This window comes from Symphalangus syndactylus, chromosome 3, assembly GCF_028878055.3.
Source record: "Symphalangus syndactylus isolate Jambi chromosome 3, NHGRI_mSymSyn1-v2.1_pri, whole genome shotgun sequence".
NCBI lineage: Eukaryota > Metazoa > Chordata > Mammalia > Primates > Hylobatidae > Symphalangus > Symphalangus syndactylus.
In genome coordinates, this window is record NC_072425.2 from 31,861,215 (window position 1) to 31,885,538 (window position 24,324).

At 48.6% G+C, this 24,324-nt stretch overlaps 2 protein-coding genes across 14 annotated transcripts in view; one reads left to right on the top strand and one right to left on the bottom strand.

The window, feature by feature from the left end:
• FKBP15 (FKBP prolyl isomerase family member 15) overlaps window positions 1-10,637 on the top strand; it is a 62,293-nt gene extending 51,656 nt beyond the window's left edge. For 5 of the 8 annotated variants that reach the window (XM_055271375.2, XM_055271376.2, XM_055271378.2 and 2 more), the window contains 3 exons: window positions 384-1,105; window positions 3,553-3,649; window positions 6,285-6,915. In XM_055271375.2, the coding sequence (XP_055127350.1) occupies window positions 384-1,105; window positions 3,553-3,649; window positions 6,285-6,362 (897 nt within the window). In that variant the 3' untranslated portion in view covers window positions 6,363-6,915. Of the gene's footprint in view, window positions 1-383; window positions 1,106-3,552; window positions 6,256-6,284; window positions 6,916-10,298 lie in introns of those variants that run through there. The other 3 variants (XR_010119993.1, XM_055271374.2, XM_055271377.2) reach the window with 3 other exon arrangements.
• Window positions 9,953-23,137, bottom strand: SLC31A2 (solute carrier family 31 member 2). 6 transcript variants are annotated; one of them, XM_055271424.2, is made up of 4 exons: window positions 23,001-23,137; window positions 16,293-16,359; window positions 12,400-12,595; window positions 9,953-11,343 (listed from the first exon to the last, which is right to left on the bottom strand). In XM_055271424.2, exons 1-4 carry the CDS (start codon window positions 23,004-23,006, stop codon window positions 11,175-11,177), a joined length of 438 nt encoding a protein of 145 aa, XP_055127399.1. In that variant the 5' UTR covers window positions 23,007-23,137; the 3' UTR covers window positions 9,953-11,174. The 6 variants fall into 6 exon arrangements, with proteins under 6 accessions (XP_055127399.1, XP_055127401.1, XP_055127400.1 ...); XM_055271426.2 differs by lacking the exon at window positions 23,001-23,137 and adding an exon at window positions 22,838-22,854; XM_055271425.2 differs by lacking the exon at window positions 23,001-23,137 and adding an exon at window positions 21,945-22,429.
• Window positions 23,138-24,324: the final 1,187 nt, after the last annotated feature.

Below are 24,324 nucleotides of genomic sequence, written 5' to 3' on the forward strand. Positions count from 1 at the left end.
CTTTGTCTCCACTAAAATTAAAAATTTTAAAATTGGCCGGGTATGGTGGCGTGTGCCTGTAGTCCCAGCTACTTGGGAGGCTGAGGCAGGAGAATCACTTGAGCCAGGAGTTCAAGATTACAGTGAGCCATGATTGCCCCCGACTGCACTCCAGCCTGGATAACAGAGCAAGGCCCTGTCTCCAAAGAAAAAAAAAAAAGAAAATTATTCAGGACTGTTCCTTAGTAATCAGGATGCCTAGAGTGACTTGACAGATATGGTCAGCCTCTTTTAACAGGAAAGAAGCAAAGTCATTTAAACTAGATGACCAGTAGTGTTAATAAGAATTAGGAGTGGCTACTGTGTTCCTTTCAGTGACCATCTCCTCCTTGGTTTTTGAACAGATGGTGACTCTTCAGCTGTTAAACCAACAGGAGCAAGAGAAGGAAGAGAGCAGCAGTGAAGAAGAAGAAGAAAAAGCAGAAGAGCGGCCACGGAGACCTTCCCAGGAGCAGCCAGCCTCAGCCAGTTCTGGGCAGCCTCAAGCACCCCTGAATAGGGAGAGGCCAGAGTCCCCCATGGTGCCCTCAGAGCAGGTGGTTGAGGAAGCTGTCCCATTGCCTCCTCAGGCCCTCACCACTTCCCAGGATGGTGTACACAGAAGGAAAGGGGACTCAGAAGCGGAGACACTCTCAGAGATAAAAGATGGTTCCCTTCCACCCGAACTGTCTTGCATCCCATCCCACAGAGTTCTGGGGCCCCCGACTTCAATTCCACCTGAGCCCCCAGGCCCTGTATCTGTGGACTCTGAGTGTGAGGAGTCACTTGCTGCCAGCCCAATGGCAGCTAAGCCCGACAACCCACCAGGAAAGGTCTGTGTCAGGGAAGTAGCACCAGATGTCCCGCTACAAGAAAGCTCCACAAGACTGTCCCTGACTTCAGACCCCGAGAAGGGGGACCCACTGGGCTTAGGGCCTGAAAGCCCAGGAGAGCCTCAGCCTCCACAGCTCAAGAAAGATGATGTCACTAGCTCCACCGGTCCCCACGAGGAGCTGTCAAGCACAGAGACAGGTTCCACAGTTGCAGGAGCAGCCCTCAGACCCAGCCATCATTCCCAGCGTTCCAGGTATGTTCCTCTGAGCACTGCTTCAGGGACAGGGTGGCTATCTGTGGTGAGTGTCTGTGTTTTTTCCAGGGCTGGCAACTCATCCCTCAGAGACTAATTTACTCATGTCTTTATTCATTAGTTAATGTATTAATTCAACAACACCTACCAAGTACAAGGCTCTGTGGTAGGCACTGCAGTAGTGTGGTGGGCCCTGTGATAGTGTGGCGGGTACTGTGATAGTGTGGCGGGTACTGTGATAGTGTGGCGGGCCCTGTGATAGTGTGGCGGGTACTGTGATAGTGTGGCAGGTACTGTGATAGTGTGGTGGGTACTGTGATAGTGTGGCGGGCCCTGTGATAGTGTGGTGGGTACTGTGATAGTGTGGTGGGTACTGTGATAGTGTGGCGGGTACTGTGATAGTGTGGCGGGTACTGTGATAGTGTGGTGGGTACTGTGATAGTGTGGTGGGTACTGTGATAGTGTGGCGGGTACTGTGATAGTGTGGTGGGTACTGTGGTAGTGTGGTGGACCCTGTGATAGTGTGGTGGGTACTGTGATAGTGTGGCGGGCCCTGTGATAGTGTGGTGGGTACTGTGATAGTGTGGTGGGTACTGTGATAGTGTGGCGGGTACTGTGGTAGTGTGGCGGGTACTGTGGTAGTGTGGCGGGTACTGTGATAGTGTGGCGGGTACTGTGGTAGTGTGGCGGGTACTGTGATAGTGTGGTGGGTACTGTGGTAGTGTGGCGGGTACTGTGGTAGTGTGGCGGGTACTGTGGTAGTGTGGCGGGTACTGTGATAGTGTGGCGGGTACTGTGATAGTGTGGCGGGCCCTGTGATAGTGTGGCGGGTACTGTGATAGTGTGGCGGGTACTGTGATAGTGTGGCGGGTACTGTGATAGTGTGGCGGGCCCTGTGATAGTGTGGCGGGTACTGTGATAGTGTGGCGGGTACTGTGATAGTGTGGCGGGTACTGTGATAGTGTGGCGGGTACTGTGATAGTGTGGCGGGTACTGTGGTAGTGTGGCGGGTACTGTGGTAGTGTGGCGGGTACTGTGGTAGTGTGGCGGGCACTGTGGTAGTGTGGCGGGCACTGTGGTAGTGTGGCGGGTACTGTGGTAGTGTGGCGGGTACTGTGGTAGTGTGGTGGGCACTGTGGTAGTGTGGCGGGCACTGTGGTAGTGTGGCGGGTACTGTGGTAGTGTGGCGGGTACTGTGGTAGTGTGGCGGGTACTGTGGTAGTGTGGCGGGTACTGTGATAGTGTGGCGGGCACTGTGGTAGTGTGGCGGGTACTGTGGTAGTGTGGCGGGTACTGTGGTAGTGTGGCGGGTACTGTGATAGTGTGGCGGGTACTGTGATAGTGTGGCGGGCACTGTGATAGTGTGGCGGGCACTGTGATAGTGTGGCGGGCACTGTGATAGTGTGGCGGGCACTGTGGTAGTGTGGCGGGCACTGTGGTAGTGTGGCGGGTACTGTGGTAGTGTGGCGGGCACTGTGGTAGTGTGGCGGGCACTGTGGTAGTGTGGCGGGCACTGTGATAGTGTGGCGGGCACTGTGATAGTGTGGCGGGCACTGTGGTAGTGTGGCGGGCACTGTGGTAGTGTGGCGGGTACTGTGATAGTGTGGCGGGTACTGTGGTAGTGTGGCGGGCACTGTGGTAGTGTGGCGGGCACTGTGGTAGTGTGGCGGGTACTGTGATAGTGTGGCGGGTACTGTGGTAGTGTGGCGGGTACTGTGGTAGTGTGGCGGGTACTGTGGTAGTGTGGCGGGTACTGTGATAGTGTGGCGGGTACTGTGGTAGTGTGGCGGGTACTGTGGTAGTGTGGCGGGTACTGTGGTAGTGTGGCGGGTACTGTGGTAGTGTGGCGGGTACTGTGATAGTGTGGTGGGTACTGTGATAGTGTGGTGGGTACTGTGGTAGTGTGGCGGGTACTGTGGTAGTGTGGCGGGTACTGTGATAGTGTGGCGGGTACTGTGGTAGTGTGGCGGGTACTGTGATAGTGTGGTGGGTACTGTGATAGTGTGGTGGGCACTGTGGTAGTGTGGTGGGTACTGTGATAGTGTGGTGGGCAAGGCAGGTTTGGTTCTTGAGTTTAAGGAGTGACAGTCAAGTGGAGAAAACAAATACATGCTTATATATTATAAAGTATGATAAGTCCTTTTAAAAAAGAAACAGCGTGCTATTCTAAAGGAGTTGTTCCACTTTAGATAGGGTGGCTAGGGAAGGATTCTGAGAAGGTCACATTGAAAAGATGACTCTGGCTGTAGGTTCTGGAGGGGGCCAACCGCACTAGGAGGCCACTGTAGGGTGTGGGAAGAGATGGTGGCAGCGGAGGTGGGAGGAATTCCTGAGCAGTCACCAACGCTGTTGAATTCTTACCCAAGGGCTGGTGACCCTTGTAGGTGGTGGGTACTGTGACCTGGAGCAGGAACAATAACATTTTCTATGACTTGATTTTCCTTCAGTCTCTCTGGGGATGAAGAGGATGAACTGTTTAAAGGGGCAACTCTGAAAGCTCTGAGGCCCAAAGCACAGCCTGAGGAGGAGGATGAAGACGAGGTGGTAAGGAAATCCCAGGCACTGTCAAGTCCTCACACAGCCACCTGGGGGCTCCTCCCTACTGGCTCTGAGAAGAGAAATGGAGCCTGTTGGTGGCCCACTCCCTGGACTCTGTGTGCAGGGCCCTGTGGGAGCAGGCTTGGGGCTGGGCTGGGAGGGCGCAGCTCTGTAAGCAGAGTAGGGGACGGTCACATACCACTTTACTTTTGAGAAAGAATCATTGTCTCTGTCCATGCAGGAATTAGTCCCCTCAGAGGAAGAAAGCTGAGCTGCTTAGTCCCACACTGGAATGCTAAAGCCTTAGTTTTCCCCAAATCTGCTAGGATATTATTTATATTTTAGATTTGGGAAGGACTTTGAAGATCATCTTGCCTGGCCTCCTTATTCATAGATAAAAAACCTGAGGCTCAAAATGATGATTTACCCAAAGCCACAGAGTGAGTTAATGGCAAAGCTAGGACTAATCCCCAGGCTCCTGTAAAGACCTCCTGTTGCTGAGCATTTTCCACTTACTCAGCCTGCTTTCCTGCTGCCTTGTTTTGTCATCACAATATCCCTGGGCACAAAATGGGTTCAGTATTAATAGCATAGCTTCGTTTAACAGAGAACAAGAGTGAAGGCCAGGAGAGGAGGGCACTGATAGGGACTGAATTAGAACCCTGGTTCTCACATCTGCTGTTCCCCAGTGTGCTAGGTTACAACTGTTCTGGCTGTCCCTAGGCCATTTTGACTGCTCTGAAATGCATATGGAGAACATAGGTGGGCTTCAGGCTCAGTCCATCCAAAGGACAGAAATATGAGGGTGAATGGGGCAAATTTTGTCCCCTCATGTATCAGCCAGAGTGGATTTTGCCTTTTGCCAAAACCTTGAGCAGAGAGCTGTGATGGATCTACGCTCCAGCTTGTATGTACCAAAGCCCTTCCCTCTTGCCTGTGTTCCTTTGGGGAATGTACCAGTTCCTTCTATTAGCCTTTCTTCCCAAGAGTTGAATTTTCTTTTTTTTTTTTTTTTTTTTTTTGAGATGGAGTCTCGCTCTGTCGCCCAGGCTGGAGTGCAGTGGCGCAATCTCGGCTCACTGCAAGCTCCGCCTCCCGGGTTCACGCCATTCTCCTGCCTCAGCCTCTCCGAGTAGCTGGGACTACAGGTGTCCGCCACCACGCCCGGCTAATTTTTTTGTATTTTTTAGTAGAGACGGGGTTTCACTGTGTTAGCCAGGATGGCCTCAATCTCCTGACCTCGTGATCCGCCCGCCCCGGCCTCCCAAAGTGCTGGGATTACAAGCGTGAGCCACCGCGCCCGGCCTAAGAGTTGAATTTTCATTTGAGAATCCAGAATACCAATTCGGCCCTAAAAAAAAAAGGAAAAAAGGGGGAAAAAACCCAATTGACTATATTCTAAGTGACTGCCCTAAATATAGGTGGAAGCTTTTAATTAGCGAGTATCTTATTGGTATTAGTACCAATACTGTCAAGTTAACATGTATTTCTTGGGTACCCTGAAAAAGACTTCACAAATGTTCTCAATCTACCAATCCCAATGAGGTAGGTACTTTTATCCCATTTTATAGATCAGAGGGCTGAGGCTCAGGAAGATTAAATAATTTAACTAAGCTTATATAGCTAGTAAATGTAAAGCCAGAACTTTAGTCAGGACAAAACAGAAGCTGTGAGCCACACTTGAAAATCCTATACTGTCAGAGTTAGAGATCACTTCATTGATGTCCAGAGAGAAGTACGAGGTCTGGTTAATTGGTAGTGACATGGGATTAGCCCAGAGACTTGTGTACACATCACGCTGCCTTCCCTTTTGCCTGGCCCTGTGAAGATGGATTCTGGTTGGCAGTTGCTCACCAGAGCAGAGAATGCCTTAGTAGAGACTATTCAGTTCGTGCCTGTCTCTAGCATCAATCCCTGCTAGCCAGGTAGGTCCTGTTCCCTTGCCAATCCAGAGGACAAAAGGCCAGGAGCTCAAGTTGTGAAAAGAGTGGGTCTCTCATGGCCCATCAGTCCCTTCCACCCCCACTACCTTAGCTGGAAGGAGCAAGGGTGGTGCCAGTCAGGCTAGAGGTGTGGGAGGCTGTGGCTCCGTGTTCTTCACCTCTTAGGATTCTCCAGTTGGCCAAGCCTTCAAATTCAACTCTTTTTCAAATGATGGGATCACACCTAGAGCCAGTTAGGCCACCTTAGGTCACAACAACAGTGTTCTTCCATATGTGGTTGTCTTCTTCCCAACCTCCCTTCTTCCCACTTCCTCTCACTCTCTCAGGGCTGCTTTGCTTCTGTTTCTTTCTCCTGCTCCAGTGTTTCCTCTTTGACCCTTCTTTCTCCACACAAAATGTGTAAGTTACTGCATGAGAGGAAAATCTGTCAAATCAATACATGTGCTTCATAAATAAATGATGAGATTAGCCAAAGTTCGTCTTTTTGTCTCTGTTGAAAGATTGCCTCCCTTCTCTGCCTGCTGGTCTCAGCTTTATCTGGAAGCCTAGGTTTGCTGGCCTCAGAGTTGGCCCTGTCAGTACAACCTCCTTTCCGACCCAGAGCTGGGAACAGAAGTTGGATTGCTTCCACTCACAGGTGGAAAGTCCAGTGGTGCAGGTACAAGTGAGGACTGACTGCTCTTTCCTGTTTTTATCAGAGCATGAAGGGACGCCCGCCCCCAACACCCCTTTTTGGAGATGATGATGATGACGATGACATTGACTGGCTGGGATGAAGACCCAGGAAACTGGTGCAAAGGTTTCTCTGCAACCCTTCCCTAAGCATGATTTTGCACAGCCAACCCTGGGTCTAGGCGAGCCACAGGGTGAGGTCAAGGTGAGCATTCTGGGAACAATATTTGGGCTCAGAGGGTGGGTTGGCCACCTTCTGAGCCCCAGCCCCGCCAGACCTGGTGAAGAGGATCATAACCCTGTCTTCAAAAACACTGGGTTTTCAGCAGCAAGTTGGAAGAAGGACTGGTAGGTTCCCCTCCAGCCAGTCACCTATAAGAGTCCTGTCCTCTGCCAGACTTTTTAATCTCTTCATTAACTCTCAGACTGACCTGAGAGCCCTCCTCTACCTGAATCCAGCACTCAACTGTGCCCTGGCAACAAGACCTGGGCTGAGGTCTCCCTGGTAGAACCAAGGGAGATTACACCATCTAAATCTCAGTGCAGTTAACAGCCTGGCCTGTAGTCCTGGGACATGTATCTTCTTCTCTGCCTTAAATCTGATACAAGAGGTCAGTGACTTTGAAAATAAAACTAAAATAAATGTCTATAATGAAACTTGACTCCAGCCCATGGAGAAAAATTGAGTTTGGTTCCAAGGGCTATCTGTGCTCCTTTTTGGGAATCTAAGGGTAGGAGTCTTACAGATCTGGGTCAGTTAACGTGCACAAAACGTTGTGGCGTATTTACTCCCTTTGGTACCTAACCCTGGAACTTTTAGGCTTTCAAAGAAAGTCACCACTGTAGTCCTAGCCCATCCCTGGGGCATGATGGTTCTCTGAGGACCAGTCCAGTCATCCTCTTGCTCCTGCAGGCTTAGTCCTGCAGTCTAGGAAGCCATGCAGAGAAGGTGGGAGGGTCCCTTCTTTCCATTGTTCATGGCACCTGAGGGATTCTTCATTTGAGAGCAGCTTCCATTCCCTTAGAACTCCTGGGACCAGGACTAATGCAGAGAACAGTAGTGAGAAAATACTTGTGGTCATTTTCTTGATTCCAGGATCTTCCAAAGATTATGCAATCAGTCTTGAAAAAAACAATAATTTTAATAAAAATGTTTCTTGATTTTAAGTGTTTATAAGATAGGACTCAAAATTCCACTTCATCTGGCCTGGCATCATCCTTGCAGGCTTTGGATATGTCTCCTGTGTGCAGGCCTGGGAGGCAGTGAGAACTAATTATTTCTTTGTTGCTTAACAAAAGGCAGTGCTGTTTGTTTGGCACTTTACACAGACTGGCTTATCTCCAGCAGCCACTGCAGAAGACAGTGCTATCACCATTTTATAGAGGAGAAAACTGAGACTTAGAGAGGTGAAGTAATTTGCCCAAAGTTACATATCTAGGAAGCCTCAGCACAAGAATTCAAATCCTGGCCATCTGATTCCAGAGCCTGGGCTCTTGGCCAGCACAGCCTGACTGTCACTGGTTGGGGGAAGGGGCAGTGATGCTTTTAGAAACAGGCTTCTGGGCTCCACCTTAGATCTGAAACAGAATTTCCACCATTAATGGTAAAATAGAAAGAGCATGATCTGCGTTCACATCCCTGTTCCACTGGGTGCTGTGTGGTGTTAGCCAAGTTACTTACCTTTTCAGCCTTGGCCCCCTCATCTGACTTGAAGAAAGGGACTTGGGGTCAGGCTGCCTGGCTCTGAATCCTGGCTCTGCCACTTATTAACTAGTGACTTTACTTAACTTCTCTTGCCTGAGCTTCTCATTTCTTTTTTTTTTTTTTTTGAGACGGAGTCTCGCTCTGTCGCCCAGGCTGGAGTGCAGTGGCGCGATCTTGGCTCACTGCAAGCTCCGCCTCCCGGGTTCATGCCATTCTTCTGCCTCAGCCTCTCCGAGTAGCTGGGACTACAGGCACCCGCCACCACGCCCGGCTAATTTTTTTGTATTTTTAGTAGAGACGGGGTTTCACCGTGGTCTCGATCTCCTGACCTCGTGATCCGCCCACCTCGGCCTCCCAAAGTGCTGGGATTACAAGCATGAGCCACCACGCCCGGCCTGAGCTTCTCATTTCTAAGATGAGGACAGAAATAGTTTCTGCCTTGTCATGAAGATTAAATGAGTTAATTTTTGCAAAGTGCTTAGAAGACTGCCTGATACAGAATAAGCACTATATAGATATTTGTTTGTTTTTGAGTCAGAGTCTTGCTGTGTCGCCCAGGCTGGAGTGCAGTGGCACCATCTCGGCTCCCTGCAAGCTCCGCCCCGCTGGGTTCATGCCATTCTCCTGCCTCAGCCTCCCAAGTAGCTGGGATTACAGGCGCCCACCCCCACACCCAGCTAATTTTTTTATTTTTAGTAGAGATGGGGTTTCACTGTGTTAGCCAGGATGGTCTCGATCTCCTGACCTCGTGATCCACACGCCTCTGCCTCCCAAAGTGCTGGGATTATAGGCGTGAGCCATCGCGCCCGGCCAGATATTTGTTAAATTAAAAAAAATTTTTTTAATTAGGAATTTAGGAAAAACATCACCTTTTGTGACTGGGCTCTGAAGAGTGAAGCAATGGATTGCCTACTAGGTCTACCCATATAATCACTGTTTCTAAAGCATAGATTTTTTTTTTTTTTTTTTTTTTTTTTTTTTTTTTTTGAGATGGAGTCTTGCTCTGTTACCGAGGCTGGAGTGCAGTGGCACGATCTTGGCTCACTGCAATCTCCAGCTCCCAGGTTCAAGTGATTCTCCTGCCTCAGCCTCCTGAGTAGCTGGGATTACAGGTGCCTGCCACCACGCCTAGCTAACTTTTGTGTTTCTGATAGAGATGGGGTTTCACCATGTTGGCCAGGCTGGTCTCGAACTCCTGGCCTCAAGTGATCCTCCTGCCTCGCCCTCCCAAAGTGTTGGGATTATAGGTGTAAGCCACCACGCCCGGCCTCTAAAGCATAGATTCTTAAAAAAAAAAAAAAAAAAAAAAGAAAAATTAAGTCCTCTATACTATAAAAACCACAAGTGTCTAACCACATTGAAAGAGACTGTCAAACTGAAGAGTTTGCCAATTATCCATGGAGATGCCCATCTCCGCATACCACAGGGGAGGGAGCATTAGCTGGTCAGGACTTAAGAAATGGACTGTTGACGATCCATCAGCGAGAACACACCTGCTCTACAAAATCTTAAACTTATTGAGACACCAGGCAGCTTTCCAGTTCCCTGCAAACATGGGGGAGTGCCCTGATCAGTCCTAAAGGTGTGACACACTCTACTTTCTAGGGCAGTTATTTCTTATTGTAAATTAGCTAGTGGCTATTATATTTGCTTCTGCCTGCAGGGAGAGAAGATGCTAAATAATTGTGCCAACACAGGTGCTTATAGTCCGTGTGACAGTTACTTTTCTTATAGCATGTACTCAATTAATACTTGTTATATGAATGAAGAATGACTTGCCTCAGTTGGCATTCTGGAGTGTCTACCTGGGTGCAGCATTTCAGGGCTGGGTTTCCCTGAGCAGAGTTGTCTTTGTAGCAGATGGATGGACTCTGTCCTCAGAAAGGCTTATAAAGAGCACTACCAGCTCTATTAGCCCCACTCAGCCCCTGCAGTTGTTAAAAGGGTTCATGTGCTTTCTGTTGGAATTAGGAGAACAGAACAGTCATAGAATATTTAAAAATACATATGTACTAAAATGTATTTGTTTTTAATTCCCAAAGCTTACAACCATCTTTCTATCTAGTCTGTGAGGTATTCAGTATACAGCAGTGATTTTCTCTCTTCCTTTTTTATAAAGTGAAGAGGTTCAGCTATCCAGAGAGTCCCATCTAACTTAAAAAATGTAATGGCTTTGGTTGGATTGCATCTTCAGTCAGTACCTGCCATGGCTTAATCAGTATTTTAAGTGAATGAATCATGTTTCCCCACCAGATCATTACGAGTAAGCAGTAAGTAATAAATAGAGAACATTAAGTATTGAACATTATTAGATGCAGTTTTTTGTTTTGCATAGAAGAAAGATGAGGATAAAGGAGGGCATTAAGGCCATGAAGAGCTTCCCAGACATCCACGGCCATCAGATGATCTTCTTCCTGCAGGCAGTGCCTTCTGGTGGAAGGAGCTCAGTCTACCAGAGAAGAAACCAGGAGCCTGAAGGCAGTCCTGTGTCTCTGCCTTTAATCAGCTGTCACTTATTCTCCCCACAAGAAAGGGAAATAGGTCTCAGCAGCTGCTGCCATCCATCATGAATAAAATGAAACCATTTCATTAAAAATTTTTTTGTATGAATGTGCAAAATTGCCAACTAGGAGTTCAATGGGAAAAATAAAAAAAACTTAGTTTGTCAACATGATCCATAGAAGATACGATCTTCATGTGTTCCAAAGGCAGAAAGGTGAGAAAAAGGATCTAGCTTGGTCTCTCTCTGTCCCTCAAAGACAGAAGAGGTCAGGAAGTCCAATGAGCGATGCTCCTGTAGATAAGGCACAAAGCAGGAGAGCTGAGGGTGTCCAGGTTCCATGCCCTGCATCACCAAGAACCCTTCTCCCTGGCTTGAAATCTTTGGAAATTCCTGGTTTGAGTCACAGAGATGCATTGTCATGGGCTCAGTAACCCTGCCACCCCTGTTCTCTCCATTCTCCCTTTGGTCACAGCAGCCATCTTAAGACACAAGACCATGCCTGGGCCCTATGCAGGCTGGCCGAGAAGGAAGATTGCTGCAATGGCCTCCGAACTCCAGGGACCAAGTGCTGGCTTCAGCTCAAAGTTTCCAGGGGCTGGGAATAAGGTGGAGGAATAGCCATCAGAAGAAAGGGCAGTTGGAAGTATAGTGTCTGGAAGAGGGGGCCCCATGTCCCTCCAGCTTCAGTGCCTGCACATTCCTCACCAGCTAAGCTGTGCTGAGAAGTGGGTAAGCTAGGTAGTAGCCCACAGCAGAGCCTAAGACCACACCAAGGAAAATCCAGGTGTTGTAGGACATTACGGCCAGCATGATGAAGTAGCCGATGACCACCTGGATGACATGGATTAGAGACTGGCCAAAGTGACACAAATACCACCTAGATAAAAAGGAGAAGCAAGTTAATCCTGGTAATGAGCTGGTAATGAGGAAGCTGGGAGTTGATATCAGGGAGTAGAAAGCTGTTGAATTACATGAACCGATTATTTATAATTTGTATGCTTAACCCAGGAGAGATTTCTTTCTGCTCCCCCACCAACCCCCACCCCCAGAAAAAACTCAAGAGATTTCTTTTTAAAGAGACATATCTTCACTACATTTGGTTCCGAGCTTCCTGGCATCCTAGGCAAAGGGGAAAATGAGGGTATCTATAATCTGTCTTTCTGATAAGGAATAAGAGAAAATCATCAGTAAGGCGTATTTCCCCCCTGAATCTACTTTGGGAGGCAGTATGACAATGGAAAGAAAAAGCATGGTCTTAGGTGACATTATCAGTTCCTAGACCTGCCACTAACTAAAAGTGGCCTAGACAAATGTCTTAACCTCTCTGAAAGTAAGATTCCTTATCAGTAAAACAGGAATGAGAATACTTCCCTTGTAGTGCAGTTGTGAAGATCTGAGACACCCATGTAGAGTGGCTAGTGATGGAACGGGCAGGCTTATTAAGCACAGGTGAGGCTGGGGCCGGACAGAGGGCAGAACAGGGACCCTAAGTGGTTGCCTGATTTGAGTAGGAAGGGAGGAGAGGAGAGCTTGTCATCCTCCTCCCACCAAGTGGGATACATTGCTTCAGGACAGCTGCAGATCCCCTCCTGGATATGGGAGCCTAGTGACCCATGGAACTGGTGAGATTTGGGGGAGGGTCGGTGGCCACCTCAGTTGCTAGATAGGGGCCTGCATCTGAAGATGACAGTTCCCTAAAGAAAGCCTTCTTAGCCTCTCAAGTGGCTGGCTGTTCACAGCGAGTGCTGTGGCCTGGGCATCAGGAGCCATGAGCTCTAGTTCACTTGGCTATGTGTAGCCACTTTGGCAAGTCCTGGTCCTTCCCTGGGCCTCGCTGTCCTCTCTGTGAAGTGGGGCTAATGCTGTCTGGGCCAGCCTGTCTCTCAGGGTGAATATGAGGCCTCTGCCCCTTTCCCATACCCACTGCCTGTACCTGTGGTGGGTTCTGCCAACAGGGGATGAATCTGAGCATGCAGAGTCCCCGTCTGTCTCTGTCTCTGCGATGGTCTGCTGGCTGATGGAGGTGGGCAGGTTCACCAGCACCTGGTTGAGCAGCTTGGCTTTGCCAACCTTGATGCCTTCATACAGTACAGCCAGAAGCAGGAGCACCAACACCGAAAGGGCCATGCCTGTAAAAGGAGGCAGAGTTGTGGAGACAGGGCCAGGCCAGCACTGTTTCCCTTCCAGCACCTCCACCTGTTCATGGAATCCACTCCATCCACCTCTCTCTTGCATCTTCTTCCCCACCCTTGCTGAGCTCCGAACTTCTTCACTGTCTTCACTAGACCTTTCTTAGCTGGAGTGTGGCTTTGAGATCAGGAAGAGAAGCCACCTGAAAAATCCAGGGGCTGAGGGTGAAGAAGCCATGTACCATCACCCCACCCACTCCCCCGGCAGGCTGCACAAATCTGTCATGACTTCTTGTTAAGCGATGAGTACTGCAAGGTCCTATTTATATGTAAGTATGCAAAAAATGTCTGGAAGGAAAGATAAACAGCACAAGAGTAACAGTTATCTCAGCAAAGTAGGATACAGGTGGTTTTTATGTTCTTGCCTAACTTTCTAAGGTTTCTTTTATATATATTGCTTTTATAATAAGGGAAAACCCAATAAATTATTTTACAGAAACTATCAAGCGCTTATTAGAGCTGCTGTGTAAAATTAACTGTTAATTACTACTTTTGTTTCACTAAAAGGGATAATAAGTGGTCCAGCTAAAGTATTTTACTGGACTCTGCGACATAATAAGATATATATATCCTGTTTCTGCCCTGGTTTCCTGGCACACGACTTCTAGAACCCTTGGAAACTCTGAAGTGGGGTCTTTTTATATGCTAATGAGATGACTAATGGATGAGGCTCCTGGATGGGCTCTGGATAGGGGCTGGTTACCAGGGGGGCTGGTTACCAGGGGAGCCAACCTTGTGCTTGGAGGTTGGCACTTTCAGCGCCAGTCCCTACCTCTGGAAGGAGAGAGGGACTGAAGGTTGAACTGATCACCAGTGGCCAATGAGGTCATCAATCATGCCTCTATATGAAGACTCCATAGAAGCCCAAAAGAATGCAGTTTAGATAGAAGGAATAAGTTGTTGTATTCGACAGTACAGTAGGGAAATTGTAGTTAACCATAATTTATTGTCTATTTCAAAATAGAATTGTAATGTTCCCAACACAAAGATAAATGTTTGAGGTGATAAACACCCCAGTTACCCTGATTTGATCATTACATATTGTATATAGGTATCAAAATATCACATGTACCCCAAAACATGTACAACTATTATATATGAATACTTTTTTTAAAAGGACAGGATTTGAAAAGCTTCCAGCTGCTGAACACATGGGGGTACCTGGAAGGTGGCAAGCCCAGGGAGGGTCTGGAGGCTCTGAACCCCTTCCTACATGCCTTGCCCCATGCATCTTTTCCACCAAGCTACTCATTGTACTTTTTTTAGATGGAGTCTTGCTCTGTTGCCCAGGCTGGAGTGTAGTGGCGCAATCTTGGCTCACTGCAACCTCCACCTCCTGGGTTCAAGCAGTTCTCTTGCCTCAGCCTCCCAAGTAGCTGGGATTACAGGCACCTGCCACCACACCTGGCTAATTTTTTTGTATTTTTAGTAGAGACAGGGTTTCACCATGTTGGTCAGGCTGGTCTTGAACTCCTAACCTCAGGTGATCCACTCGCCTCGGCCTCCCAAAGTGCTGGGATTACAGGCATGAGCCACCACACCTGGCCCATTTGTACTCTAAGTGTTTCCTTGAGTGTTGTGAACCATTCTATCAAATAATTGACCCCAACGAAGGCGTTATGGGAACCCTGATGTATAGCCAGTTGGCCAGAAGTACAGGAGACAAGCTGGGACTTGTGATTGGTGCCTGAAGCAGGAGGCAGCCTTGTGGGACTGTGCCCTTAACCTGTGGGATCTGCACTAACTCTGGTTAGTGTCAGATTTGAACTGAGTTGTAGGACACCCAGCTGGTATCAGAAAAGTTGTCACTGAGGGAAAGCCTACACATCTGGTCACAGAAGTGTGTTCAGCGTAAGAAAAGAAAAAACAGTTGGGTTTTTTTTCCCCACAGGCTCCCAGGAGAAAATCATCTGACAGATGCAGGTTTTTAAAATATAAAATTATAGGTAATTTCACGTACATGGTGAAACTTCAAACAGTGCAAAAAAGAATACAATGAAAATTCCGGCGGGGCATGGTAGCTCATGCCTGTAATCCCAGCACTTTGGGAGGTCAAGGCGGGTGGATCGCTTGAGGTCAGGAGTTTGAGACCAGCCTGGCCAACATGGTGAAACCCTGTCTCTACTGAAAATACAGAAAAATTAGCTGGGCGTTGTGGTGCATGCCTGTAGTCCCAACTACTCGGGAGGCTGAGGCAAGAGAATTGCTTGAACCTGGGAGGTGGAGGTTGCAGTGAGCCAAGATCGCGCCACTGCATTCCAGCCTGGGCGACAGAGACTCCATTTCAAAAAAAGAGAAAAATCAGTTTTCTTCCCACCCCAATCTCCCTTCACCCCAATTCTCCTCCCCAGAGCAACCTCTGTTACTCAATGTATATATCAGCCTCTGTCCAAATGACAGCATCCTATCTAGGCATACTGTTTTGCATTTGACTTTATCATCCAGTTTTACCTCAGTTCACACAGATTTACCTTTTCCCCAGTGGCTTCATCATATCTGTGATAGATTATTTTTCCAAAGACAGCCACTCCAATATATCCTACCCCACATCTCCTTATGATGTCAACACTCCTGCCATCAAGCGGTGGGGTCTATGTTTGTTCCCTCTCCTTTAGCCTAGGAAGACCTTCATGACTGCTTCAGCCAATAAAGGTAGAAGTAATGCTATCTGATTTCCAAGGCTAGGTCTTGAAAATCCCACGTACTTCTACCTTGTTCTCTTGCGACACTCGATCTTGGAATCTAGCCACTCTGCCACGAGGAAGCCCAGGCCATAGGAGATGCCACATGTAGGTGTTCAGCCAACAACTCCAGCTGAGGTCCTAGCTAACAACCGGTATCAGCCACTTGGCATGAGAGTGAGGAACTCTTCCAAATGACCCTACTTCCAGCCACTGTCTGACTATACTGCATGAGAGACCTTCAGTGAGGACCACTTACCTGGGTCCAGTCAACTCACAGAACCTTGAGAGAGAATGATAAAATGACTTGTTTTAAGCCACTGTTTATTCAGCAATAGATAACAAGAAATGGTAACCCATTGTAGGGATGACCATAATTTATTTAATCTGCACCCGCAATAATGGGCATTTGGGCTGTTTCCAGTCTCTTTTTAAGATGCAGTTATTTAAGTTGAAAAATAACTTCTTCATGAATTAGTGACAAACTCTGCCTTTTCAAACCAAAGGAATATTCTTCCCTTTCAAATTGGTGTCTCATCTCCAGCAGCTGCTGTGGGCTTCTGAACTGGTGCAGAACAATGAACCCCGGATAAGGGAGGTGCCAGGTGGCACCCAGAGGCCTTGATCTAGTTGTGGCTCTGATGCGTACTTACTGTGTGACCCTGCATGAGTCTCTCTTCCTGTCTCTGGGCTTTAGTTTCTTCCCCTGTAACAGAGGGAAAAGCTGCCTCCCTGCCTCTCGGCCTTTGTGAAGATCAGTAAGATAATGGAGCCCTTTGCGATCTGAAGGGGAGTGGTTACAAATGGAATTATAAATATGAAGTTCCTGCTCAGTGTTTATGCCAGAGGAAACAGCCTCACTTAAATGCCCACAGAGAATCAAGAGAACCCAGATTCTCCCTTGCCTAGTGCTACAAGGCTTTCCAAGCTACAAGTTGGAGCTCCCCAATTCTTACCAGCAGGACTGTGGACACTCCAGAAATCAAACAGAAGCACCGCTGTGTCTGAGAAGATGAAATGCATCTGAAAGAGAAGGGAATCTGCATCATAGGGGTGCAGGGCAGTGGATGTTACGGTCCTTAATGCTGTCCAGCACCTCCTCTGGGAGCCCAGAAAAATGGGGTCACTGGAAATGCTGGAAGGGCCATCAGAAGTCATCAGGGCCAACTGAGGCCATAAAGAGCTGAGACTTGCCCAGTAGGGTCAGCAGCAGAGCTATAATTGAGCTTGCCCTGCTCCATATGAGAATAGAGGTGTGGGAGTGCCCATCCTCACTGGACCAACTGGCTCAGGATGTGACAGTGTCCTCAGACTATGTGGGGATGTCCCCTCTATGCCTTCCAAGTGCAACTGCCTCTTCTTACCCCCTAGGACCCTAGCCATTCTGCTGCAGCTCCAGAACAGGTTCCCGTGTGATGGGAGCCTGGAGTCCTCTTTGTCCTGTTCAGTCTAGACAGATCCCACAGCGTTTATCGTGCAGGGGCCCAGAGGCAGCTGTCTTCACTGTACTCCACATCTGTCTACTCATTCACTATACATTTGCTGAGCCCAGTTCGTGTGCCCAGCATTATGGAAGTACGTTAATGTCTCTGACCTTGGTGAGTTCACAGCCTTACAGGAAAGACTGCAGGTAAAAGCAGTGGCCATGCCGTGCCTGTCAGATGCCTTTTCAGAGGGTGCTTGCTCCACCTTGTGTTGAGGGTGGCATCAAGGGCTTTTTCTACATCATCTCATTTCATTGTCACAACAGTCCTCTGTGTGACAGGGACAATTAGGTCCATTTTACAGGAAGGAAAGTTAGGGAAACTAGCCTTAGAGAAGTAATTTGCTGGTGGTCACAAAGCTAGTAAGTTGGCAGAGCTGGGATTCAAACCTGAGTCTAGCTGGATTCCAAAGCCCTGGACATTCCAGGACATGGTGCTTCCTCCCAGTCTCCAAGAAAGGAAGGTATGGTGGGAGCTGGATGGTGAGTTTAGACGCCCACACCAGGCTTAATGACTGTTTGGAAAGATGAGGGCCCAACAGATCTATCAGTTAGTTCACCCTCTCAGGGAAGTGAAGGCCCCCTCTGGTCCCCAGGTAAGCCCTCAGCTAGCACAAGCAGTTCTGCAAACACTGTCAGTGTTACCCAGCTAAGGAGATCCTGGCTGAGCTGTAATCAGCTAGTGGAAGCCTTTGCCTTCTAAGACAATGGCCAAATATTAGAATCCTTGAATCTTAGCACTAGAGGTATCCTCAGAGTTTTAGTCCCATGGCTTTCAGGTTTCTTCGCCAATTTAAATCTTTCTTCTAATTCCATTATATAAAAACACGGGGCTCAGGGTGGAGAGGGGAGAGAAATATGAGCTCTGCTGAAACTCAGTTTGAAAAATGCTGATCTGGCCCAACTTGAGTCCCTCTCCACCCCCTCTCATTTCCAGGTGAGGAAAATGAGTACAAAGAGGGAAAAGGATTTGCCCCACTTCCTTAGAAGTGGGTTACTCTCAGTTTGTGTTCAAGGGAGGGAGATACGGAGTGAGACTGTGGGTTCTTGTGAAGGCTGTGGGGGCCATCAGTTCTTACAGAAAAGGAGTTCCGGCGGAGGCAAACATCATTGGAGGGGTGGAAGGGTAGGCAGATTTGATTAGCTGCCATTTTGTCAGGAAGCTGTGCCATGTGGGTGTCTTGTAGCCTCCCGGAAACCAGAGCCACAAACTTCTGCTTGCAGATGACAGCCCTAAACCACAGGCCTTGCATGTTCTAGTCGTCTCCAATCCTCCCCCTCTCAATAGTTAGGACCAAAGGAGATGGTAAAGAATAGTAGACTGAGTCCAGGATTTGGAACAAAACAGATATGTTAACCAGGGCCTCTCTCTGGCCTCAGTTTCCTCCGAGGGGAGCTGGGGGAAAACTCTGCAAATCCATCCACACAAAGTGACACACAGTAAGGGCTCAATAACCCCAGTGCCTTTTTTCCCATACATGTCAAAGCTGGAGGGGTATTTCTCAGAAGTGTTCCATGGGAGAAGAACAGGATGCTAGGAGGTACTGGGAAAAATGGATTCTATGGTCAAGGGAGTTTGGGAGAGACTGGAATTAGACAAAATAAGGTTTAACAGCTTTCTGCACTGCCAGAAGCCTGTACCTAGAACTCTCTCCTCCCCTTTTTCTCTTGCTGAGTGCCCTGTGGGAAAGAATCTCATAGACTATCCTCTAGGAAGTGCTAATTTAGAGCAACCCTCTTTTTTCATACTGAGAGGGAAATGACACTGATTATTCTGTGCCAGGCACTCTTCTAAAAATGTTATATGTCTTAACTCACTTAATTTCAAGAGGGGAATTATTATTCTTAGCTCCATTTCATAGATGGGACTACTAAGGCAGAGAGAATTTAAGTAACTTGCCAAGTTGCTAGCTAGAATTTTGCCTGGGTGGGCTGGCTTCAGATTCTGTGCCCCTAACTGCTCTCAATGCAGCTTCTCAGGGCAGCACCAGAAGTCCAAGGGGCAGTTGTGACATGCCCAGGGTCACACTGTGAGTTGGTGGTAGCATCAGGACTGGATCCTGGGTCTTCTTACCAGGCCCTCATTTGGCAAGAGAAAAACAGATGCTACAACACAGAAAACAGCCCACTTTCTTGTGCAATACTAGACAGAGATGAGGGCTGTGCTGTCTTTCAGTTGTTTTAACATTTCAGGAAGATATGCAAACAGCAGAAGAAACTGATATGGCCACTTTGGAACAAAATATGGGAAGAAATTGGGGAGAGGAAGGAATGTATAAGAAAAAGCCTCTGTGCAATTAGGATAATCATGCTTAGCTCCCGAAGGATATTCAGCAAGTAGCTGGCCCATATTTCCTGAGAAAGATAAAGAGTGCACCTCAAATAAAGGAAACAAACAAGGACCAGTCTGGGGATGGGAGAGTAAGACCAGAGCCCAGGGACGACAGCGGACAATAGGATGAAAAGGCAAAGAGGAGAGGGTGGGAGGGAGGACACTGGAGCGGATCACAGGTGTGGATGACGATGCTGTTATAGCTGGATCCGCAGAGGCAGAGTCAGTCCCGGGTGAATCACTGGGAAACCACAGGCCAATCATGAGCTCCACACTGGCAAGCGGCTTAGTGTAGAGGGACAGCAGCAGCTGCTTAGACTCCAGGGCCTTATTAAAAGTACAGATTCCTGGGCCTCCTCAGGCCCCTAAATCAGAGTCCAGGGTCAGAGCCACAGGAGACAGGGAAGACATAGTTTTTAACCAGCCCCCTTCAGGAGATTCTGAGGCTCAGTTCACTTTGTTGCAGTTTGAATAGAGGCAGCAAGGCTAGTGGTTAGGGGCACGGTCTCTAAAGCTGCACTGCCTGGATCTGCCTCCCAGCTCTGCCAGGAACCAGCTGCGTGGCCTTGAGCTGCTGACACGCAGAAAGCCCCTTGTGGACCTCAGTCTCCTCGTCTGTAAGATGAGGACAGGACTCTAGGAACCCTTTCCCTTGGTTTGGCCTCACTTTCATAGGCTCCCATCTTGAGCTCTATCTACTCTTTTCCTGAAACCTTGTAAAAGAAAAAAGTGCTAGCCTGGGCAACATGGCAAAACCCTGTCTCTACAAAAAATACAAAAATTAGTCAGGTGTGGTGGCATGTGCCTGTAGTCCCAGCTAGTTGGGAGGTGCTGAGGGGGAGGATCACTTGAGCCCGGGAGGTGGAGGTTGCAGTGAGCCAAGATCAAGCCACAGCACTCCAGCCTGAGTAATAGAGTAAGACTCTGTCTCAAACAACGACAACAACAACAACAACAACAACAACAACAACAACAACAGTGAGTGTGCCTCTGTTTCCGGGTTGGATGGGGCACCACATCTATGCATCTCCTCTCAGATTTGGACGCTGCAGCCTGGGGTTTGGTAGAGACCTGGGACTAACCTAGCTGTTCTACTCCCTACACTCAGCTAACATGCCTTTCAGTGCCAAAAGGGGTCTGACTTGTGTCACCAACCCCTGCCTGCGCCTACCCAGGGACTGGGCTCACTGGAGACCGTGGAGCTGCAGGACAGAGAAAGAAATGTGAAAGCATCTGATTGGACAGAACAGCCACATAGCTCTGTGTGTTCTGAAGGCCTGCATGTGCCTGCACCATGTTCACCTTCCATTTATTATGTGTCACTCCCTGTGACATCTCCACAGGTGCCTACTATTATTAACCTCTTTAACAAGGAAGGTACATAAAAGCCCACTTATCTCCCCATGGTCACTCAGCAATCAGGTACCCAGGGCCAGAGATCTTTCTGGAAAGCCTGTACTGGTTCTCAAACCTTAGTGTACTGGGTGTTTCTGGGACAGGTGTTTGTTGGGGGTCACACTTTGAGAAATCATAGGAACCATGATGGTCTCCTGTCAACCAACAGGGACTGGTCAAGTAAATTATATGAGAGCCTCAAAATGGAAATCTAGGCGGTCACATCACAACATGATAAAAATCATGTTGAAGACTTTAAAAAATGTTGAAGAGTTTAAAAATAAGAATAGCTTTTATCCCCCACCCCCAATGGCACTAGCTCAATGTAAAAAGCTGACACAGTACCGAAAAGAAAATAAAAAATCATTTTGAGTCCTACTACTCAGAGATCTCTCCTGTTAGGCTTTCAAAAAGAACATTTGTTGACACAGCAAAATGTTTACACAAGATTGATATACAAAACCAAACAGGTACAAACAATACTGTGAAGCTCCATTTACACGGGAGATGGCCTCATCCTCAGCAGAAGCCTCTAGCACCATCTCTGCCAGGTGGAGGTAGGGGTGATGCCCATCACCCCTTCTCTGCGTCCATTTGGTAAAGCAGATGGTATGAATGGAATGTCCCTAGAGGCTAATTAGTCAGGGAGTTGCCATAACTGGTTTCCTTCTATCATCCTTGGGCCTGGGCCAGTTATCTTAGGAGCCCAAAACAGCCCAGACATGTTTTGCCATAGACCTGAACACCCACAGAACAGTAAGAGTAATTTGAAACATTTCTTTTTGTTGTGCTAGGTCTGTGCAGAACCTGGCGATACAGAGATGAATGGGACAAGTCTTTGGCCCTTAGGGAGCTACCTGTCTATGAGGGGGAACATTAAGTGAGCAAATAATTACAACAGGGTGTAGGTCAGAGAAAGGGAGGCACAGTGGAGGCTCCCTGGGGGTGCTGGGGACCAAGCCGCCTGAGAGACACCTGCCCTGGCCAGAGAGCAGTTGGCTAGGACAGTTCTGAAGCCAGAGAAGCAGGAGACAGCTGGGAAGATGAACTGTATGGTGTGTTCAGAGCTGGAAGTACCCACGGAGTCCGAAGCCCCGGAGGGACAAAGACTCACCTGTCACTCAACCCTTTCTACTTTTGCCTTTTTGCTAGAGGAAAAGATGGAAATCAGCACACCCTGACTTGAGAGAAGCGATCTGGGCTGCAGTTTTCAATTAAAGGGCTTTGTGGTCAGATAGGCAAGGGGCAGGGCCCCAATCTTGTTTTCCTACTTGGGATGAATCTTGGCCTCTGACAGTTTAACTGATTTGTGCTTTTTTCAGGATGGGGCTGTGGTGAAGGAGGGAGCAATCCCTGGAACTTGTTTTCTTCTATATTTTTTCATTTGGGGTTACTTACACTTTGAGAAAAGCTTCCTTATTTGTAAACAAGGGTTGGGAAGGAGATGAAGGTCCCAGTGCTAGGCTGACTGGCTGGAGAACTTCTGCAAGTGCTTTCCATCTATTTCCCTTTTTAAAGGACGGCTGATCATTTCACTAAATGGCCTGTATAGACTTCCTGTATCTTTTTTGTTTTTTGTTTTGTTTGAGGACGTCTGGTTCTGTTGCCCAGGCCGAAGGTCATGGCTCACTGCCGCCTGGAACTTCTGGGCTCAAGGAATCCTCCTCATCCTCCTGCCTCAGCCTCCCGAGTAGCTAGGATTACAGGCGCCTGCCACCACTTGTGGCTAATTTTTGTAGAGACGGGGTCTAGCTATGTTGCCCAGGCTGAGCTTCCTGTATCTTAAATTCTATGACATTCTTCATGGGATGAAGAAAATGATATGACTTCTTCAAAGACGAACGAGTCTTGCAAGCTGTCGTTCTCTCCAGCCCAGGTGAACCCTACCAAGAAAAACAGCTTGTCCGAAACGCTGTTTTCTGACTGAAAGTGTAGGGAAGCTGGAAAGTAGCTGGTTCTGTTTTATTCCCCGAAGAATCAGGCTACAAACTTGACAAGCGCAGGGCCGGGGATGGGCGCTCGGTGTGCGCGCGGGGCTGCGGGCTGAAATGCGCCGGGGGTTTCCCTTTCGTGGAAGCCTTCCTGGAATCTCCCAAGGCGCTGCCCTCCGCCCTGCGGCGCCGGCCAGAGGTCCGGGGCTAGGGACCCCGGACCCAGCTGTCTTCAGCCACCGCGCCCCCACTCTCAAGCCGCGCCACCGCGGGCGCTCGGTAACTGCTCGCCTAGCCGGACTGCCACCCAGCAGGAGGGACAAATAAAGAGGAAAACCACAGAGCCACCGCAAACTGTACCTGCCGCGTCCCCCCAACCCTGTTCCGGCTGTTGGCAATGCTGCCAACACACCCCTCACCAGCCCGGGGCCAGCGGCAGCGAGGATTCGAGGTGCCGAGAGGGCAGCTCCAGGAGACCCCGCCCCAACCGCCCACCCTCTTCACTGTAGCGCCCGGCTCTTACCGCCATGGTGAGTGCGCGGGGCGGGCGCCAGGGCCGCGTCTGCTCGCTCGGGTCTCCTCGCTCCGAGTCAGTTCAACAGCCGCCGCCGCCTCCGCCGCCGCCGCCGCCGCGAGAGCGACCCTGGCTGCACGGATCACGTGGTCCGGGCGAGGCGGCGCGCGGGCGCCTGGGAGTTGTGGTCCCCACACGCGCCCTACTTCGGCGTCCTCGGGCGCGCCCCCTGGCCAGGACCCAGGCGCTGCGCCCCAGGTTCCCAAGGGCTGAGGCTTGGCGTTCCCGGAGTCGCGAGCGAGAGGGACCACCTGCTGCCCTCTGTCTTCGCCCTTCCTGTTTTGCCCTTGGCTTGTCTTGGCGATTATGAGAATGTTTATTGCTCATTGTAATAAACTACCCCAAGCGTAACATATATTGAGTTGAAAATGGGAAAGTCCGTGCTATGGACACAATAGCAACAAATTTGGAATAAATTAAGTCAATTATGCCCTAGATTTTTCGTGTAGTCATTACAAGATAATTACATTTTTCTTTTTAAAAAAATATTTTCCAATCTGATAAGCCAAAAGGAATACACCCGTGTAATTTTGTTTTTCTTTGATTACTAGGGTAGTAAACTATTTTTCTTACTGGTACTTCCATTTCTGTGTATTGCCTGTTCATTTCACTGATCCAGTTTTTTGATGGGGAGTTTCTTGTAGAGTGAGGGATTTTTAATGGTTATTGATTCTTAAGCATATTTAGGAACCCTTTGCTAATCAGCCTATGAGTAAAGAGGCTCTTCAGAGAAACCTTACTAAGGACAGTATTAGCAGAGACCTTGAGCCTGGAGCTGACCTCAGTTCACATCCATACGCATCAACTATTGGCTTTGGGACCGTAGGCAAATAGCTTACATCTCTGAACCTCAGTTTTCTGGTCAGTAAAATGAAAATAATAAAATCTATGTCATAGAGATTAAATGAAAACATACGTGTTAAATTATCAGCATGTAACCTGGCAGTGAGAGCTTGTTCAGTAAATGGTAGAATCCTCAGGGTCACACAGCTTTTTTTCTTTTCTTTGAAACAGAGTCTCGCTCTGTCGCCCAGGCTGGCGTGCAGTGGCGCAATCTTGGCTCACTGCAACCTCCATCTCCCGGGTTCAAGCAATTCTCCTGCCTCAGGCTCCCGAGTAGCTGGGACTACAGGCGCGCACCACCATGTCTGGTTAATTTTTGTATTTTTAGTAGAGATGGGGTTTCACCATATTGCTCAGGCTGGTCTTGAAATCCTGACCTCGTAATCTGCCTGCCTCGGCCTCCCAAAATGCTGGGATGCTGGGATTACAG

Excerpts from the sequence above, each read along its gene's own strand:
- SLC31A2 (XM_055271422.2), bottom strand. The coding sequence starts at position 12,701 with ATGCAAGAGAGAGGTGGATGGAGTGGATTCCATGAACAGGTGGAGGTG. Across the intron at positions 11,344-12,399 it reads GTTGGCAGAACCCACCACAG|GTGGTATTTGTGTCACTTTG; the intron begins GTACAGGCAGTG and ends CTTTTTATCTAG.